Source organism: Mauremys reevesii, linkage group 12 (genome assembly GCF_016161935.1).
Source record: "Mauremys reevesii isolate NIE-2019 linkage group 12, ASM1616193v1, whole genome shotgun sequence".
NCBI lineage: Eukaryota > Metazoa > Chordata > Testudines > Geoemydidae > Mauremys > Mauremys reevesii.
Window position 1 is genome coordinate 12,918,856 of NC_052634.1, and position 20,854 is coordinate 12,939,709.

General features: G+C 42.0%; 1 protein-coding gene across 11 annotated transcripts in view; it reads right to left on the reverse strand.

The window, feature by feature from the left end:
• PRDM10 (PR/SET domain 10) overlaps positions 1-20,854 on the reverse strand; it is a 72,925-nt gene that overhangs the window by 10,470 nt on the left and 41,601 nt on the right. For 8 of the 11 annotated variants that reach the window (XM_039496631.1, XM_039496626.1, XM_039496632.1 and 5 more), the window contains 6 exons: positions 10,997-11,344; positions 8,936-9,091; positions 6,933-7,112; positions 5,671-5,781; positions 4,025-4,225; positions 2,700-2,843 (listed from right to left, as the gene is read on the reverse strand). In XM_039496631.1, coding sequence (XP_039352565.1) covers positions 2,700-2,843; positions 4,025-4,225; positions 5,671-5,781; positions 6,933-7,112; positions 8,936-9,091; positions 10,997-11,344 — 1,140 coding nt within the window. The remainder of the gene's footprint in view (positions 1-2,699; positions 2,844-4,024; positions 4,226-5,670; positions 5,782-6,932; positions 7,113-8,935; positions 9,092-10,996; positions 11,345-20,854) is intronic. The other 3 variants (XM_039496635.1, XM_039496634.1, XM_039496636.1) reach the window with 2 other exon arrangements.

The window sequence follows — 20,854 nt, forward strand, 5'->3', positions numbered from 1 at the left end:
CCAAATACAGAGGCAAAATAATGAGAGTCCCCTGTTTATGCATCCCAGGATCGCATTAGCTCTTTTGGCCACAGAGTCACATTGGGAGCTCATGTTCAGCTAATTTATCCCTCAAATCTTTTAGAGGCACTGCTTCCCAGGACAGAGTCCCCCATCCCGTTAAAACGGCTTGCGCTATAGTCTTTGTTCCCAGATGTATACATTTACACTTAGCCAAATTAAAACACATATTGTTTGCTTGTGCCCAGTTTACCAAGCATCTAGGTCACACTGAAACATTAACCTGTCCTCTTCATTATTTATCACTGCTTCAATTTTAGTGTCATCTGCAAACTTTTATGTTTTTTTTCAGGTCATTGATAAAGATGTTAAATAGTGTAGGGCCAAGAACACCACTGGAAACAGACCTGACCGATGACAATTCTTCATTTACAGACCTATCAGTTAGCCAGTTTTTAATCCATTTAGTGTTTGCCAGTAGTCTTGCTATTGTGTACAGATGTAGTTTCACAAGATTGTCATCACATCTCTACACTTTTCCACCCCCGGCTCCTGGGAACAAAGATTCCATCTCCCTTCTCTCTTCCCTAGCTGTTGGAGTGCAGGGATTTAATTCTTGCCTTGCAATAGGCTGAGGGACCTAATAGTTTCATTCTTCCCTCTGTATGGAAGGGAAGCAGGGGAATTCAGAAATTTCCAAAGTGGTGGTCAAGATTCCTCATGCTGCCTGGCACTGTGGAGAGTGCCTCTGTGATTGGCATTGTGCCCATTCTGCTTTAGATCAAGTAATGCTGATCACGTGTGCAGAAACTAAACAGCCTCTGGCTCAGAAATCAAAGGCTGAAGCTCTACACTGACTCTTGCTACCTATGCTAGTGGGTTCCAAACTTAGTTCCAGCCAGTCCCAGCTACAGGACCTATGTTTGGCGAGCCTCAGTGCCCCACTTAATTCAGCCTTAGCCTCACTCAGCCATGTGCAGAGAAACCCCACATGCCAACATCACACTGTTACCATCTTCATTTACAAGCCAAAAGAGATCTGGATTCGCAGCTGGGAAATGTAACCGTTCGTCTTTGGAACATTCTGAAAACCTTCCTGTTGGTATAACTGGACTGAATGGTAAGTGCCATCCTTATGATCTACAGGACTGCCAAGCAAGAGAGGGTCCTCAGCAGCCAGAGATGAGTTTATTCCCCATCTGGTCCAGCTGCTGAAGAAGCAGATAAGGCTGCTGCATGAGTTACAGATCTTGCCTGGGATTCATATTCCCCCAAAGAGCAGGATGCAAAGTGGCTGTTTGTTTTTCTCTGCTTGTACCAGCCCTGTCAACCAGAAAATGATTTCTACAATAGTATTTTCAGGTGACAAAAATAAAGAGGAAGTTCTGCTCCTTGCGGTGGTAGCATTTGTATTCAAGTATCAGCGCAAACGTGTGCATCAAGAGCTCTATCTAGAAAGTCCTATTCCAGCATATGGGCACTTCAGTTAGGCACGTAAGTGCAGAATTTACACATCTTAATGCAGATTTAAATGCTCAAATACTAGAATGTGACATTGTAATGAAGCTGAAAACTGCTCTTTGCTTTGTGTTTATACAGATTGAGCACAACAGGCCCAGATCCTGTTTGGTATTCTTAGGTGTTATCATAACAGAATAAACAATAAATAAACAAAAAATTGTATCCACAAGCTCAGAATTATTCTTTATAGAAGCAGAAATTTTGTCCTTCCAGGAGCTTGGTCTGTGTTTCCAGGCTGAATAATCTTTTCTCCAAATATATTCCAGCTATCCTACCTATCTAAGTGAAGTAGTGCTGCTCTGTGCTATTGTATTTACCAAACATGAAGAAACAATTAACACTTGGTTAATCCAATGTATCGAGCCAGAAGTATCAGGGACATTTTCTGTTAGTACTGTGCCTAGCACAATAAGGTTCTGGTCTCTGACTATGGCCCCTAAGTGCTATGGTAATATAAATAATAATAATTATGGACGAGTTTGCCCTCTCAAGCACACTCTGGTCACGGTTACTTACAGTTTCAGTGAACAGTCTTGAAATAAAGTTTAAAGTTTTGATGACATTTTTTAAATTTTGCAGGAGGTTGGTCCTTTGCCATTCAGGGGAGACAAGAACAATTTTCTGGTCTCTGCCAATCGCTGCCTTGGGAGTTGGGAGTGTTGTGGAGGCAGCACGCTTCACCAGTGGTGATGGAGGGAGCTCAGATCACTCAAATAACACCCCACCCAAATGATTAAGGGGTGGCTTTGACTAGCACTAAAGGGAGTTTAATCCAGTCCTCGGCCATTAGGATGGAACATGAGATTTTCCAAGGTACTCATGTGATTTAGGAGCACAAGTGCCATTGACTTTTGCTGGAACTTGTGCTCCTAAACCACTTAGGTTTTTTTTTAAACTACTATCTGGCATCCATAACATATGGGGAGTGAGGACAGGACAGGATGGGGTAAGGCTTGTGGGCAAATCTTTAGATCTTCAAACAGGGAAATACAGAACCTCTAGAGGAACAATAGTAAAGTGCAAAGATTCATATGTAGAAGTGATCTGTGGGAATGTCTCAACATAAGCCTTGTAATACCAAGGTGGTGGAAGCCAAGCAAATGCTAATAGTAATTATAATCTAGGACATCTGACTGTTTCACTCAGATGGCCTGATTTACCATCCTTTGCATTCTTACCACGACGGTCTCTCCGGTAGTGCTGTCAGTGGTTAAAACTGCAGGGGTGGAACTGATGACAGCTGCTGCCAAGGGCGTGTGTATCGTGTTAGGGAGCTGAGCAAACTCAGGGTGCTTCTTGCGAATGTGTTGTACCATCTTGGTCTGTGGGGTGCAGAGAAGAGGGTTAGGGAGATGGCCAGCGAGATTCCTCAGACCACGCAAAGCTCAGGTCACCAGTGAGAAAACACAAAGACCATGGAGTCCATATTAATTAGACTTGCCTGACAATGAGCTTTTGCCTCTCAAATTTCATGGCCCCATGGACCAATCTCTCCCACACAGTCAAATGTTTTGAGTACTCGTTCAGAAGAGAGCAGAAAGTCTCTTCTGTCTCTGACTCTGTCCTTCCTCTCTTTACTACCCATCTCATAAAAAAAGACCCACCAAAAGAAACCTAAGGGGAGAGTTGTGAAAAACCTATCGACAAAATTCACAGAAGTGGCCCTGATTTTGGGTACCTCAGAGTTCGGGTGTCCAACCTGGGACACGTTGTGCACAGGTGCTCAGCACCTGCAACAACCATTGTCTTCAAGTGGGGCTGTGAATGCTCAGCAGCTCTGAAAGTCAGGCCCAAAATGTCTCAAGTGACCATCCAAAAATGGAGGCATGCAAAATGAGAGCCCACTTTGGAAAATCTGGCTGCCAGTGTTTAAAAAGCAGGAAATACTGTGAGCAAAAGCTCTGCTTGTACCATGCGAGGCCTGCTCCTAGAAAACCAGGAATTCATCAGGACTCAATGCTGGAAAAGGAAAAAAAAAACTCTTTTAAACTCATGTACCCAGGAGTGGGATAAGTATTATCTCCTTTGGCTAAGGGATGTTTTTCTGGAATATGATAGGGTCTGAATTTAAAGTGCTATGACTATTCTGGAATGACACGCTGTGTAAATACTTTTATTCTGTAATAAGAGGGTCTACATGGGAATGTATTCTATAAGAGCTTATTTCACAATAGCTATTCTGGTCAATTTCCACATATAGACAAGCCCCGACACCCAGGCAGATAAAGCAACTTACCCAACATCACACAGCAAATCAATGACACAGCTTGGAATAGAACCCATGAATCCTGACAACCAGTTCCCTAATCTAACCACTAAACACTTCCGTTCTTTGTAAATCAAGTAAACTGTGTTCACATTGTTAGTACTCTGTTAGCTTGAAATCTGTTGTCTGATTCACGATGAAAGGGCTGAACCCCTCGACTGACCAACACAAGAGCTGTGGTGGATCAACGTCACTAGGGAGGGGCTCTGTTCTGAGGCAAGGAGACACTCACAGTACCTTACTGCTGTACTGTTTGGAACAGTGAGGACAACAGACTGGTGGAGTGGCTATTGTGCCCGTGAGCTGGGTGTGAGTACTCAGCATGGGGTCTGGCTCTCCCGGTCCCGCTGGGCGCAGTTTCCGGATACTCGGCGGTAGCTCAGCACCGGGATGGTTCTTCAGAATATGGGCTTTGCGTTTGCTGGCACTCTTGTACACCTGTGGGTCAACATTTTTGAATGAAAGCAACCGAACACCAATGGCAGTGCCTCAAACAGATAGAGTTTGTGTGTCTCCATCCAGAAATACAGAACCTCTAGAGGATCAAGAGTAAAGTGCAAAGATTCATATGTAGAAGTGATCTGTGGGAATGTCTCAACATAAGCCTTGTTGAGACATTCCCACATGCCTCTTTTAACAGGGATTTGTACAACAATTTTATATGATAGTTGTTTCTCTCTCTCTCACACACACACACACCACTTTACCAGCTAGTGAGACAACTATCTCCAGGATGGCATGTAATAACTACTTGACACTGCACAGAAACCCAGCACTACACAACTACTTAGGTCAGGAATTGAGGAGGAAACCCCTATTCAACTGACATTCAAAGGGGAAATGTCATGGGAGGCAGAATGTAATCACTGGAATTGGAATTTGCCTAGGCTACTAGGATTAACATCTCTACTCTTGCTCAAGCATCACTGGGTCTTTAATAACTACAAGGGATCAGCAAGTCTGTTTTAAGTCTAGTTTCTTTAGACACATCATAGGAGCCACAGTTAGAGAAAAACAACAAAGTAACTTTTTATAATAATCTAAAAAGGAAACAAGCTAAACAAAACTAAAGAAACATTCAGCAAGGAGTGGGATGCTCTTCTAAACCACAGATAGGAGGCATCAGTGAATCGCATTATGGAATAAATAAAAGTCCATATCAGAAACAGAGGTCAATGAGTGGGTCATACTCAGAAAAAGCAGGCACCCAAAGGTAAAGGAGAAGAAGCTGCAGGCTACACAGAACACTGGGAATCACTGGAATGTGGCTAAGAAGTGGAGAGCTCATAATAAAAGGTCTTAGGTCCAGATCCTTCAAGGTAAATAGGTGCCTAATTCCCTTTTACAAGTGCTGAGCACCCACAGCTCCAGCTGAAATCAAAAGAAACTGCGGGTCCGTGGCACCTCTGAAAACCAGACCTTTAGTCACGTGGGCTCCAACAGTGCAAGGCGCTTGTGGTGTGTGAAACAAGCTGAGCCCACAGAAGCTACAAAGTGTGCAACCCCCCCAATTAGAAACTGCAGAGCTACAATTCATTTGCAAACTTAACACCATTAATTTGGGCTTGAATAGGGACTGGGAGTGGCTGGCCCACTACAAAAGCAATTTTCCCTCTCTTGGTATTGACACCTCTTCTTCAATTATTGGGAGAGGACCACATCCATCCTGACTGAATTGGCCTTGTCGACACTGGTTCTGCACTTGTAAGATAACTCCCTTCTCTTCAGGTGCCAGTATATTTATGCCTGTATCTGTAATTTTCACTCCACGCATCTGAAGAAGTGGGTTTTTTACCCACGAAAGCTTATGCCCAAATAAATTTGTTAGTCTTTATAGTGCCACTGGACTCCTTGTTGCTTTGATTGGTGACTTCCTTACATACCTTATCACAGTACTGACAGAAGTAATCTCTGTTGGGTTTGATGATGGGCAATGTTAGCTCTGGCACCTCCTCTATTTTCATGTCTGGATGTCGCTTTGATAAATGATTCACCTAAGAGAAAGAAACAAATCAGAATAAGAGAATATGCTACAGCTGGAAGCTAAACAATGGATTCTTCTCTAGGTCACGGGGAGTATGGATTCGCCAGTGCAGTGCCCCACCAAAACGTTGCTAACCAGCAGCCCCCCCGCTGATGGCACTGGGGTTCACATCCATTGTGGTCAGTTACTGAAGGTGAACCTAGTCATCCTGCATCCCATTTTCAGTTTCTGTGGCTGAAAGACTTGCTATTGGAAAAAGCAACAATATACTCACACAAATTTCCTTTGGTGAATGTTCCTGATACACACTAGTTTAATTTTGTTTGAGCCAGTGCCATGGAAAACCCAGGTGGGGGTCTGATTTAGACTGATTTTTCGCATAACTCCAGAATTTGCTGGCTCCAGGCAGCACTACAGTTTGTGTGTGTAACAAGGTTCCCAATGCACTGAACATCCTTCCCCACTAATCTCACAGGGACGGTTTCCTGAAGTGGCATTTTATTTCTTGTGGGGCAGATACTAGAATGTGCATGCCTGGTCCACATAAGATGAGAAGAGGGTCAAACTCTCCAGGGCTGGGAACAAGGTGTTATCATCAGAAGCCCCCTGGCTGTGTAACTCTTTATTAGCAGAGATCACAACCACCCTGAGCCCCTGTGGTGTGCAATACCGATGTGTTTGCACAAGCTTTCCCTCAGTGGCAAAGGCTGGTGAGGTCCCTCACAGGAAGGAGCAAAAAAAGAGAAAAGAGAGAGAAACAATAGTGGGGACAGAGGAACAAAACAAACTTCCTAGTAAATAATAGAGGAACATCTGGAAACTGAGTGGTGGAGCCTCCCTGTCCCATCTGGACTATGCAATTGTGTTACTAATCTCAAACTTGGTGCCCAGACAGCACTATGATGGCTGTATTATGCATCACAATGCTTATATACCATGGGGACAGCTAAAAAAGAAAGGAAAGAAACAAAAAGAGGACCCTTTGTAAGAACTACAATTCCTGCAGTTCTTTCTCAGCATTCTTCTGTTCTAATCACCTGAAATCTACAGGCATTTCTTTACTATTCACTAAGGCTAAATACAAAGCTATCTTATGTAGTAAATCATTCCTAATTGACAAAAGTTCATTGGCAGAGATCTCAAGAGCATCAGGACACTAACCAACATGCCTCTCCTCCGGAAGCCCATCATGCACAGTCGGCATTTGAACATGAAGCTCTCGTAGTCGGTGGAAGCTATCCGAGGCTTGAAGGTTTTGGAGCGGCTGATTCGATCAGCTTTCTTAGCTTCTCTTTCTGGATTATGCATCCTTTGCATGTGCTCCCGGAGCTTGTCTTTCCTCTGTTTAGGACAACAGTCAGAGAGGAAAAATATCTATTTTACAGCATTTGTTTGTTAAAGGGGTGGCCAAAATGCATACCACAGATAGGTCCATTCTTGGAACTGTCATCTCCAATGTGGAGCAGGCTGCTACGATATGGATGGAGCATGGTATGCTGGGAACTTTTGCTTCTGTGGGCTGCACCTTCATTATTAAAGAAGCTGACTGGAGAACTGGATCAGTAAGAAGCTACAGAACCTTTCATTTCTAAGTTTATGGCTGGCAGGCACTGAAAGCTGTTACCTGGCTAATGCTAATTCATTGGTCTCTGAGAGATGAGCTGGTGGGTCTCAGTCTAGTTCCCAGTGGCAAAGGGTTCCCATGACTACAAGTTGGCACGAAATGTAACCCTTGATGGCAGAGCCCAACTGCTGACTAAGCTGCAGAGGCCAAGCCCGCCCCCGCCCCCAACCTCTAGAAAAAGTCCCTCAAAGGCAGAGACGAGGCTTGCACTTCCACTGGCTATATCTGGGTAGAGGTCTCAGGCCTGAATTATGGCATTTTTCACAAACACATGCCAAACATAAGGGGAAAAAAACAGAGGGCAGCTGCAGTTCGCTCTGTTCAATGCAAAGATGCACATGCATCCATCTTTAGTTATCTTTCTGACTTCAGTGGGAATCCTACTTCAAAATGATCTCACTCGGTGGCCCACTGTTGTGGTACATTTTTTCCACCCAACCCTTTCCATTTATGCACCTCTGTCCTGCACTCTGCATTATGGTAACAATAGCTACTAGGGCTGATGTTATCCATGCTGTGAAAGGCTTTATAATTATAACAACGTAGTAACATTTTGCACTTTTGCAGCAGCTGTCATCTCAAAATGTTTTACAGGCATTGTTATCCTTCTGAGGCATCATAGGTTCTATATTATTACACCCATTTTACAGATGGGGAAACTGAGGCCTAGAGAGATTAAAGTGACCTGCCCAATGCCGCACAATAAGCCAAGATCAAAGCTGGTAATGGAAGTCTGGAGTCCCAACTCTTGGGCAGAGCCCATTACACAATACTTCCCCCCATAAACAGAGTATTTCTGTCACTTTTCCTCTAAATAACCCTTTCCCTAGGCAGCATGAATGCCATTGTTTCATTTGTCCTTCTAGTTTGATGCTGTGATCACATTTTGCTACTCTTCTTAACTTTTCAGAGGCTGAAGCATCTTATAGTTTCATGCTGTGGTGACCAAACTTACAACATTATTGTAGTGTGGATCTTACCAGAAAACTCTCACACGTGTTTATTAGATTTTTGCTCCCCTTCGGTCCAGTTCAGTTTCATACTGTCCCTTTAAAAATCTCTACAGCAGTTTAATTCCCTCTATTGTGTACTTAGAGTTGTAATGTTAGGATCAGATCTCCATAGCCACTTATAACTTATTTCTCATGGCTTGTCTGGGATATTAGTCCATTGATCTCAGTAAAAAAGAGTTCCTAAACCAAGTAATGGGAAGCACAATGTTGGTGGCACTTTGCAGGAACGCTATCCAACAAATTGACTCTACAAGTGGATGGAAGGAGAATGGACCTGCCCATTGGTGTTAACAAGCTTATTATAAGCAAGAGCTGAATTGTTTGCTCAGGCTAGAGAGAGTAATTCAAAAACATATGCTGCAGCACACACACTGCATGGAACAGTGCATGCAATCTGCATGCAAACCTAGCATGTCTATAGATGCTGATTGCTTCTGTTTCTGGGAGGACAATCTTGCTGACAAAGGAGGGAGAAAATGCTGTTCCGGTATCGCTTTGGGAACACCACAGCCCATTAGATTCGTTACCTTGAACTGCTTGCCACAGGTGGAGCACAGGAAGTCCTTGCGGTCCGAGTGTCGCAGCATGTGGAGCCGCAGCTTGTCGGGACGGCAGAAAGCCTTGTCGCATTCCGTACACTGGTAAATCTTTTCTGAATGGAAGCTGCGCACATGCTTCTTCACCTGGCAGTGAAGACCACAGAGAAAACTCAGGGCACTCAAGATATGGAGCAAACAGACCACGGAACTGTCACAGCAGCTCTTAGCAACACTAGGGGGAGACTTGGTTACTACTGAAGCTCTGTTCTTTGGATAGAATCCATCAGCACAAGAAACTGAACAGCCTTGAATAACAGTTTCCAAGAAAACATTAGACAAAGCAGTTCCCTAGTGGTGCTCTGGAATCCTATTCTCTTGCACATCTGGGAGATGTGCCCAAAGAGTTTTTAAGAGTTCTCTAGTCTGTCCTAGGGAAACCTCAATTCTTCAGCGTGAAAGACGTGGTTTATCAGAATACTTGAGGTCCTGATAATAGCTTAACAGATGCTAACAGCATAATGAATGAATCCTCATAATCTTTGTTACAGATCTGCACGGACACTCTGATCTCCCTAGGAATGATTCTCGAAGGCACCTGCAATTGCATGATTGGGTATTTTAAAGACAATAAAAAAGGATGGCTGACGTAGTGGCAATGGATTCCCTCTCTTTCTTTCATTTGAAGGAAATCTGAGAACACAGATTAATTCCTTTTGATCAGAAAGAATTAGGTGGCAGTTACAGAATGCATGGAACGTAGGGAGCGATTCATTTTGAACACCTTCCTGCAGGCAGTTTCCTTTGCATGTTTTAGGAATGTCCTCTGCCTCATCAGGTGCACAGCAAGATCTTTAATAAAACAGCTAGTAAGGCTTGGAATTCCAAATCCCAGCACTGAAAAGAACAGGATCTTTGACACAATTCTTATTTTCCTCCTGCACCATGGAGCCACTTGGTATCTATATCTGCTCAACAATAATTACTCAGAGAAGTAGACCATGATTTCTGATTATTAATTCCAGGACCTAATTATTCATACAGCAGCATATGAAAAAGTGGAAAGAATTTGGGAACTTTTCCCTTACTAGATCAGTTTAACTGGAAAATTGATGGGGGAGATGGTCATAGCTTAGGTAACTAGCTTATTTTTTTTCTGCTCCATGTTAAAAGAGGCTGGATTATTTTGGAGTGGAGGGTTGTATTAATAATCCCCCCACATCTTTTCTTCTTTGAACTTTTGGATAATGCCTATCGGTTCCTGGATTTATCACTTGACGTGAAACTGGATTTCCGTGTTTAGTCTCAGGTCCTGGTACCTTAGTGAGATGTATGTCATCTTCTTTATTCATGTTAAGTGTAATGAATCTATGTAAGGTAGGTTTACATTTTTCTCACCGAGCAAGAAAACAGTACTCTAAAATTTCTGTAATGTCTTTCATCTTGAAGGACCCCACAAATTGCACAAAGGAGTTACATCACCCACCACTCAAACGCAGCTGCTTGTACAGAATGTGGAAATGAAGAGGAATATACTCAACTACAGGAGAAATGTATGGAAGCAGAACATACTGAAATGCTCTGGAATTACTGCCCTGGAGTCAACAGCATTACTCTTGCAAAAAAAAAAAAAGCCATGGGATTTTAAATATATAATGCATTTTAATATGTAAGTTTAGCAGTTAGGGTCAAGTGTACATTCTGATGTCTACTGCATCCAGGAAGAGGGAAAAACCTGTTGTGCCATGCATCTCAAACAACCATGTACGATCAAGAATGCTGTTTCATGTTGTCCAGAAGACTGCACCAACCACACTACACCATGCTGGGGTATTGGGTCACTACTGACCGAGAGGGAAAAGTGCCATCTACAAAATGAACGTTACCACTTCCTGCAATGCTGTCAGTTTTCCCATCCACAAACTGATCCTTCTTAGCTTGTAAGAGCATACAGACTTACAGCATAAGCTGGCCTGAATGGAAACAGTACCGAGAAGCATTACACGTGCCAAAGACTTGGAAGCCATTGCTTGTGGTCAGCACGGCACTCACCTGGATAAAATCAGGAAAGCGCTTTTTACAGGTGGGGCAGGTGAAATAGCCATCATTGACGTGGATTGCCACGTGATCTTTGAGCAGGTCCAAGCGGTCAAAAGACTCAGGACAGAAAATACAGGAATATGTTTTCTGGTCCAAGTGGAACTTCATGTGACTCTCCAGGGCGCCGCTGTTGATAAAACCCTTATTGCAGATGTCGCAGGTCAGAGGGCAGTTCCCCTCCCGCCCATGGAATCGCAGGTGCTGATCCAGCTTGTCCTTCTCCCGGAACGCCTTCCCACACTGCAGGCATTTGAACGGACGGAAGGACTTTCGGATGAACAGATGCTGAAGAGCAGCATTCTGAAAGACACACCCAAGAAAGAACATCAGTGTTTATTATCACATACAAACTTTACATACAAGTATTATCAAATTTAAGTGAGCCAAGATATTGAGCAGTTAAATCTCAAAAGCCCCCTTTGAGGTAGAAATGTATTATCTCCAGATGGAGAAACTGAGGCAGAGAGCGGTTACAAGACTTGCCTAAGGTCACACAGTGAGATAGTAGCAGAACCAGGAATAGAACTCAGGAGTCCTGAGTCCCTGTGCCCTGCTCTAAACACATTTTGACACATAATTTTTCTGTAACATAAACTCACTCTTCCCTCTCCAGGTGTTGGGCATCTAGCTGATTTCTCAGGACAAGGCTCTGTGTATTTATATTTGTAGATTAGCCACCACATTGAGGCATCTCCCAATTACTTATATGCATTGTCTATTAGCAGAGCCTCTGGGAATCTGCAGCTTTTGTGGGGGGTTGGTTTCTGCATCAAGGAGAATCAGAGAGATCTGCAGCAGTGGTTTAGCATGGCCCCAAACTAATAAGGCTGGATAAAGTGGATCTCTGTGCTAACCTAAACCTTCACAGTATTATTAAAAAAGAGGAATGGGAGTTTCAAAAGCATTACAGCAGGGCCAGATAGGCAGCTTCAAGAGCAACAATATCTTGTTGGGAACCCACACAATTCTACCCTTAAACGCACACTGTGTGTGTGTTTGTGAGTGAAATAGAGAAGTGAACACACTCACAGAGAAACACATACAGAGTTCTGGTAAGAGCTTTGGTAGAATTTTGTGGGCCAAACAAAGGTATTTGATATATCTAATCAAGCATTAATTGCATTTTTATTCTTTACAATGTTTAGACATTAAACTCTATTAAATATATATTTTTAAATTAACTTACTATGTATCTCCTGCTATCGTTCTTCCTTCTCTTTCCCTTTTCCTTCACTCCATTTTTCTTTCTTTCGTTCTCTCTTTCTTTCTATTGTATATGTTTTCTTCTCTCTCTCTCACCTCCTCTTTCAGTGTCTGTTTTCCTTTGATCTAGTTTTCCTATAACATTTAACAACTGCTGTTTCTTTCCTTCTCCTGCCTTCTAGATTAGACAAATCCAGCGTAGCCTTGCTCAGCTCCTGATCTCTGCTCTGTCTGCTGTAGGAGCAGTCACAGATGGACTAGCAACCTGTGGAAATAGTTGGTTGCCCAGTGGGCCTGCATTTCAGTAGTGGTTAGGGACTTTTTATGCTGGTTGGAAGTGCATATGGGAGCAGACTACACTGACAAATATGAAATCCCATATTACAGTGCAGAAGACTGAAATGGCCTGGGGCTGCAGCAATTTCTCTCACAGTGCTATTGAAATCTAAGGAATTTTTACACTCCTTCAAGACACGATCTCCCTTCCAGTGTTTACTGTTGTCTCCTTTCCACTCAGCTTCTCTGATTTTTGTTTTTTTTTAAATCCACATCCATGCTAGTCAGGGAAACAAGGCTAGAATGCTGCTAGTTACTGTGTTTGAACATGCTTGTTATTAGCATACTTTAGAGTAAACAGAGAACAAAATTCCCCGGTTAAAACCATCTCCACTCTCCTTTATTTATTGGACTTCTTGGCTGGCATGCGCTGCTACCCTTGAGTCAGTGTCAACCAGCAGATACTGATGAAGCAGGGTTCAAAGCTGCTCTGTCAGAATTAGAAGGTACCTTAGAAGTTATTCTGGAGTACTGGGCTACAGACACATGAAGAGAATCTGAATGGTTTTCTCCACTGTCTAAACTGTAAAGGAGGAAACCGTCCACTCTTTCCAGTAAAAGCAAAATGTAACAGCAACTGTTTATAGAAAACTACAAAACACTATACATACACATACACACACACACACACACACACACACTTCCCTTTTCCCATGTAATCTCAGACACCATCCCATGGCAAGGGAAAATTTCTAGTCACAATTAGAGGATTTTGGAATGTTCAGCGACACCAGTGATTAATTTAGCTGAAATCCCGAGTGCCTTATAATGGACTTCACTGGAGTTGGGAGTCACTCTTATACTGTAACAAATGACAAAGAGTCCTGTGGCACCTTATGCGCCAACACTTCTGTTGTCATCACGTCATCAAGTCCAGCCCCCTACACTGAGGCAGGGACCAAATAACCCTAGACCATCCCTGTCAGGTGTTTGTCCAAACTGTCCTTAAAATCCTCAAGTGCTGGGGATTCCACAGCCTTCCTTGGAACCTTATTCCAGAGCTTAACTACCCTTCTAGTTAGAAAGTTGTTCCTAATTCTAACCTAAATCTCCCTGGCTGCAGAGTAAGCCCATTACCTCTTGTCCTACCTTCAGTAGGCATGGAGAACAATTGATCACCGTTCTCTTTATAACAGCCCTTAACATATTTGAAGACTGTTATGAGGTCCTCCCTCAGTCTTCTTTTCTCAAGAGTAAACAGGCCCCGGTTTTTTTTAACTTTCCTCAGAGGTCAGCTTTTCTAAACCTTTTATCATTTTTTGTTGCTGTCCTCTAGACTCTCTCCAATTTGTCCACATCTTTCCTAGTTTTGCACTCAGAGCTGGACACAATGCTTCAGGGGAGGCCTCACCAGTGCCGAGTAGAGCAGGACAATTACCTCCAGTGCCTTACATGCAACGCACCTAAAAACACACCCCAGAATGATAATAGCCTTTTTTGCAACTGCATCATGTTGTTGATTCATATTCAATTTGTGATGCACTATAACCCCCAGATTCAGCAGTACTATCACCTAGCCAGTTTTTCCCCATTTTGCCATTATGCATTTGATTTTTCCTTTCTAAGTGAAGTACTCTGCACTTGTTTTTACTGAATTTCATCATCTTGTTGATTTCAGATCAATTTCTTCAATTTGTCACGGTCATTTTGAATGCTGATCCTGTCCTCCAAAGTGCTTGCAACACCTCCCAGCTCGGTGTCATCCACAAATTTTATAAGATACTCTCCACTCCATTATCCAAGTCATTAATGAAAATATTGAACAGTACCAGACCCAGGACTGACCCCTGAGAGACCAAATCAGACGCACCCTCTGATACCCATTGATCAGCGAACCATTGATAACCACTCTTTGAGTATGATCTTTTAACCAGTTGTGCACCCACCTTCTAGTCACTTCATATAGACCACATTCCCCTAGTTTGCTTATGAGAATGCTAGGTGGGACTGTGTCAAAAGCCTTACTAAAAATCAAGATATATCACTGCTTCCTAGACAGCTGGTCCTAGTAATCCTGTCAAAGAAGGAAAATAGGTTGGTTTGGAATTTGTTCTTGACAAATTCCAGCTATTCCTTATCATAGAATCATAGAATCTCAGGGTTGGAAGGGACCTCAGGAGGTCATCTTATAACCCTCTTATCCTCCTGGTGGTTAGACACTGATTGTTTACTAATTTGTTCCAGTATCTTTCCAGGTATCAAAGTTAGGCTGACTGGTCTGTAATTCCCCGGGGTCCTCTTTGTTCCCCTTTTTAGCCAAGGAGCTCAAGGCACTTTGCAAATATGAGAAATTACACCTCACAGTGTCCCTGGGAGGTGTTGTTATCTCCCCTTTACAGATGGAGGAACCGAGGCAAAGGAAGGTGAGGTGATTTGCCCAAAGTCACACAAGGGCAGAAACAAACCCAGAAGTGCTGACTCACAGTCCCCACCTCTAACAGCTAAAACCAATTCTCTTAAGAAACACTGGGCCAAATTCAGTCCTAGAGTAAGCAGGTGTAACTCCCTACGTGCACTTACACAGTGATTCAATCTGTCCCATAATCTTGGGTTTACATGTTTCTATTGTTTGTATAACAATTTACTTGTGCTTTGAAATAAAAAAATGCATAATTTTCCGTTAATTACAGGAATTTACCAGGAAGTCAAACAGTCTAGACAGATGCAATTCAAATTTCTATCTCCTCCATTACTGTTTCTTAATGTATTTAACCCAAATACTTTATCACAGTGGCAAAACAGATGGCCAGATCCTCATCCAGAATAAACTGCCATAGCTCCATCGATGTCAAAGAGGCTATGCTCATTACCCCAGATAAGGATCTATAAACAGGCTTTTCGAGACTTTTATACTCTCCTCTGTTTATCTCTTCGAAGTTTAAAAATCATATTTCTTTTCCTTTTTCAACGCTAAGTGTAACTAATTGCAGAATTTGAAACAATGAAGCCACACTCTGCATGGTTGTACATAAGTGTTACAAAAGATTAAAGAAAACCATAGATAGGGGAGGGGAGGTAATATCTTTTGTTGGATTTTATAGATAGCTACATCATTCAGATTCCCCACCCACTGTCAATGAGGCTCTTCCTTGATAGCATAGTATGTAAGATGTGACTGAGAACTGAAATGAACAAAGACTTTTAGAAAAGCAGTCAGGCTTGGCTTTAATTTCAGAGCAAAATTCCACTCTTAGAGCAGCCCACTGCATCTTGATTCAGATTTTTCTCCCCTTATATTCATGAATGTCTCAGCAGAGGCAATCAATGTGGACCAATAATGAGGTAAACACCTGTTCACTGGGAACTGGACTGAGACCCATTTCACGCAGGCCAAAAAGCAGCTATAAGATGGCGACGAGTCCCTTCTCCAGTTTCTTCTGATCAGGTTTGATGACCAAGAAGGTCATCAAATTTGAATAGATGATCAAGAAGGGGGAAAGGTTCTGATTCCCAGCTACCAATTCCATGATCCATCCCGTTTCCTTTTTGTATGGTTGAATGGAGCTGGGTGTAAGCCAATCTTTAATTATTAGAAATGAGGATGAGACCTAATGTGAGGGGCAGATTGTCTCACATCTGTGGGATTTTTATACCTTCCTCTGACACTTCTGGTACTCATATTGTATTCGAGACAGAATACTGGACTAGCTGGACCCTGGGAGTGATACTGCATGGCACTTCCTGTATATTACCCTATATGTACAATTACATCATGACTATACCAGATCTGCTCTGGAGATAGTTTGTTAATTAAAGCACTATTGTCAACTAGTGATAAACCCGTATTTTAGATTTTGAAAAAAGTAAGGGGATTTACAAAATCAGTACATATGTTTCTCTAGTGTTGTTGTTGGTTTTGTGGTTGGTTGGGGGGGGCAGTTGCTTGTTTGTTTTCCATTTAGTTTTGAATTTAAACATTCTCCTTTCACTATATTATAAACTCAAACACTGCAGTAAGGTGCTAGTGCCATGAGAACCAGAAAAGTGAAACCGACTGGAAACTTAAGTGATATTGACCAGACTAGTCTCAGCCAAAACTGAGTGATGTGCACAATTTTTGTATATTATTTTGTTATTTAATGAATGTGTTATTTCTGTAAGTATGCGCAAAGATATTTGATGAGCACATTTTAAAATATAAATAAATACATAATATTTTGCATTTACATTCAAAGTATGTAAAAAGCAAATAGTAAAAGTATAACTGATTTTTTAAATTATCCCGCTTGTAATATCTGTAGTTGTTATTAGTAACATAGATAAGGGATATTTTGTTTATAAATTAGTTTTATGTTGACCAGTGTGTCTTTAATTATTACTACAGAACCCAGGGTGAAATCCTGGCTAAATGACAAAACTCCCATTTGACTTGAATAGGTTCAGGATTTTACCCCCAAAAGTTTCAACAATGAACGTTTGGGAGTCCTGCATAAGTGGTGGTAGTTGTTGAAAGATATTTATCAACAACCAAGTGCTGCATTTTTAAAAACTATTTATTTAGAGGCATTAGTATGGAGCTTATCACCACAATACTTGTTAATAGTCATTACAAGAAATGCTAATTTACTAGAAAACTAGATATTTAGATGAATCTATATGACTGACCACCAAATTTAAGGTAGTTTTAAGGCGGGTCAAATCCAAGGTACTTGAAATGTTTCTTTCAAATTGCATGCAACTCCATATCAGGTATTTCCTAAGTGGGAACTGTTAAAAGCACTAGACAGAAAGATTTAAAAATATATTGTTATGGTGCACACTCTGCCAGACTACTCAAGCCACTGAAGACTAACAAACTACCAAAATCAGGTACACAGAGGTGCACCAGACGGACTTGAACCAGGTTCTGAGGCCGCAAAGGGACAGCCCATTAAATACCCAGCTTAATGTTTTGGATGATTCATTTAAACATCTTTTAAAGAGCTAATTATTATTAATTCCTTGCAGTGGATCAGTCTGAAGGGGACTAAGAGAAACTATGCAAACACATAGTTATTGGGATGACACAGTTTTGTGCATGATCTGTATACAAAAGAACAAACACAAGACCATCAACAACGCAGATTCCATCTGGAGACATTAAGCAGAGGTTGCACAAAATGACATGGCAGGCAATTTTGTTTTGTTCCATTAGGGTAGACACAGGATAAAAACCAAACCTACCTGCAGCTCCAACTGAGCAGGCAGCATTGGGGGAAAGAAAAATATTTATGTTATGAAATGGACCGTAAAACAGAAGACTTGACTTTGGCAGAAATCAGTCTCCTGTGGGTCATTATCAGTCAGGGCCAGATCTGGAAGTCCTAGCTCATTCCTCACTTAGGCAAAACTCCCAATGAGTTTTGAGAGTTTTGCCTCAGTAAGAACTAAGCAGGGAGTTCAGGATTTGCCCTTCAGTTAATAACTGCCTACAAGGAGTTAAGATGTGAGTAAGAGTGAAGATGAAAATCACAGATAACCTTTAAAACACACTGTCTTTCTGCCTTTCATGTTTTCTCAGATAGTGTGTTTATTAAAAAGTATAGAATGAACCCTGCAGAGTCTCAGTGAGAAAGAAATGTGCCTGGCAAGAGGTGGTAGCTATGGGAAGATAAACAGGTTATGGATGCCAGGATCGGATTGCTGGCAAGTAACGGGTAGTGATTATTTAAGTGCTGTCCTACTGGTTGATACTCGTCAGAATTTAATAATCTCTTACATTTCCATTGTGCCTTTCAGCCTGAAGGATCCCATTGTGCTTTACAAACCGCACCTCTGTCCTGCAAGCTGTTCTGCATGAGTGCAGGGCGTCATCCACACGGAGAAACTTTCAGGATCAAGCCTAGGTAAGTACAGCCATTTTTTAAATGCATCCAGAGAGTGGCAACTAACGAACACATTGGATGGTGCACAACAGTGGGTAGGAAACATTTATTTTGGCCAAGGACGATGATGTAATCCCCAATGTCACAGTTCAGGGCAACTGCACCTGTATTCTCTGCCTATGTTTCAGCAAGGGCACCCGCTGGCTCCTCTGGCCGTCACCTCTCTTGAAGAGGCATCTCAAGTCCTTCTGAGAGGCTATTTCCAGGCTGAACAGTTCCCTGCCTTCACCATGTTATTCCCAGCAGAGACAGGCTGCTCAAGCTGGCCTGCTGGCTTTCTCTTCAGAGAGGGCTAACAGTGTGACTGCCCACAAGTATAGTTACCACAAAGCTCTGTTTATGCAAGCCTCTTTTATTCTTAAGGTAAGAGCACTACAGACAAAGCACATTACAAACAATAAAAGAACCTACACACATGCTAATAGGCTACCAGAGATCACCCCAACTCTAAAATGGGCTCTGGCAGGAGCAGTCCTTCAGCATCCCACCAAGGTTTCAAGTTCATCACAGTTTCATCTCAGAACAAGCACCCAGTCTTATGGTGCCTCATTAGGCCCAGTTCTTCCAGCCCTTCCCTGAGGACTGGGATCTGCTGTGGGCCAGGGGTCCTGTCTAGTCATGGGATCAGGAAGAAAGCCCTGGGCCTGCGTAAAACCAGGCTAATTATCCAAAAGTCGTTTCTTTGTCTGTTGGTCCCTGAAAAATCCAGTTTGAACTAGTATATCCGAACCTTTCCAGAAGGAAGCTTCAAAGAGCTGATAACCGGAGGAATTACATTTGCATCCCCTTCCTCCTCGAGGAGTTATATGCGATTCCACGATGACACATTAAAAAGTGCATTTTTAATACAATGGACCCCGAAGGTATTAAACCTAATTCAATAAGGTTTAAATTCATTCAGTAAAGTTTATCTTAATTCCATAAGGTTTGTCCAGTATATTGTCAGTCTGTCACACCCTACTCTGACAAAAAGTGTCCAATAGGATCTTTAGTGTCCACATAAAACAAGGCAGGACCTCAGTGTTTAAGGTCTGATCTCAAGTCTCCTGCAGAATAAACTCGATGAACTCTACAGAAGAAGACATGTGTTGACCCTACCAGGATTTGAACCTATTGTTCCAGTGAATCTCAGTGTTTCAAACTAGAAATATAACCCATTAAGTCATTCCCTCTGACTTATAGCCTAAAAATAAATAGCCTTCTTGGTATGTAGATTTGTACCTTCCCAAAACATGTAGGATGGTCCTCATTTTGACAGGTGATTTCCAAATGCAAGCCTTATATTTATATTGATTGTTGTAACACTGTGTTATGACAGCTTTGTATCTTCGCCATGTGATGTTGCACGAGTAAATGAAACAGAAAATGTCTCAAGAGAATTATTTACTTCATGGAATACATTAAAAAAGATTATGTCTACTTCAGGCAACAAGTTCTAGAACTGCAAAGGCAAATCAGTGCCAGAGCTGTAAACGAGAAACCCAAGAGAGGAGTGACAGATATATCTAAGTACTTCCTTCAGTGTGGACCTAATCCCACTGAAGCCAATGGAAATCTTTCCATTGACTAATAAGAGGGCTGGATCAAGGCCTACATGCATACTGCCCTCTACTGGACACATTGTCAGCCTTGCATACGCATAGGTTTATGTTACTATGCTTTTCTCAAGAGGCTGCATCCTACAGGACGATATAAACGCTAATGTAATGGTACAAGTGTGAACGTCCATTGAGAGCTAGTTTATTATTACTGCGTATTGTAATGCAGAAGTCATTTTTTGTTATTTAAAATACAAAGGATATTGCTCCCCTTTGTTGCAGATGCCAAAGAATCGTGTCATTTCTAAAGAACGTCAATTCATTGAACAAGGCATCCTCAGTTACATCTAGGATGCAAATGTCTGAACATATGTAAAGGCTTTATTTTTTTTTAATATTACTCATACTCCAGGATACCTTTTTATGTTTAATTTCAGAGTGCAACAGAAGGAGACATAGTAAAACTGAGGTTTGTGCCTAATAAAGGCTTGGAAAAATCACACAAGGCCTCTTCGTGATAATTATTTCTTTTAAATCTTTGCCTGGAATTGTTTGCCTGAAGAGGGGCAGTCGTACCATCACGTCATGCTTTATTCCTTTCTTAGAAAGGTAGAAGAGGTTCACCAAGCTTGATTTATGAAAATAAAATTACTTTCCTGTCTCTTATATAGTTTCTCAACTATCAGGTCAAGACACGCACCAAGTTATTGCTGTTGAGTAAGAAATCCTATCTAAGTAATCAGGGTGACTTACAGCTAACCTAGGTCCGGGTCCCAATGGGTAGCCACAAATTTTGTACCCGCTCTTTAAAAATAAATGACGTCTTACATATTTGAAACCATAACTTGGGCTTCCCTTTGGTGGTTTAT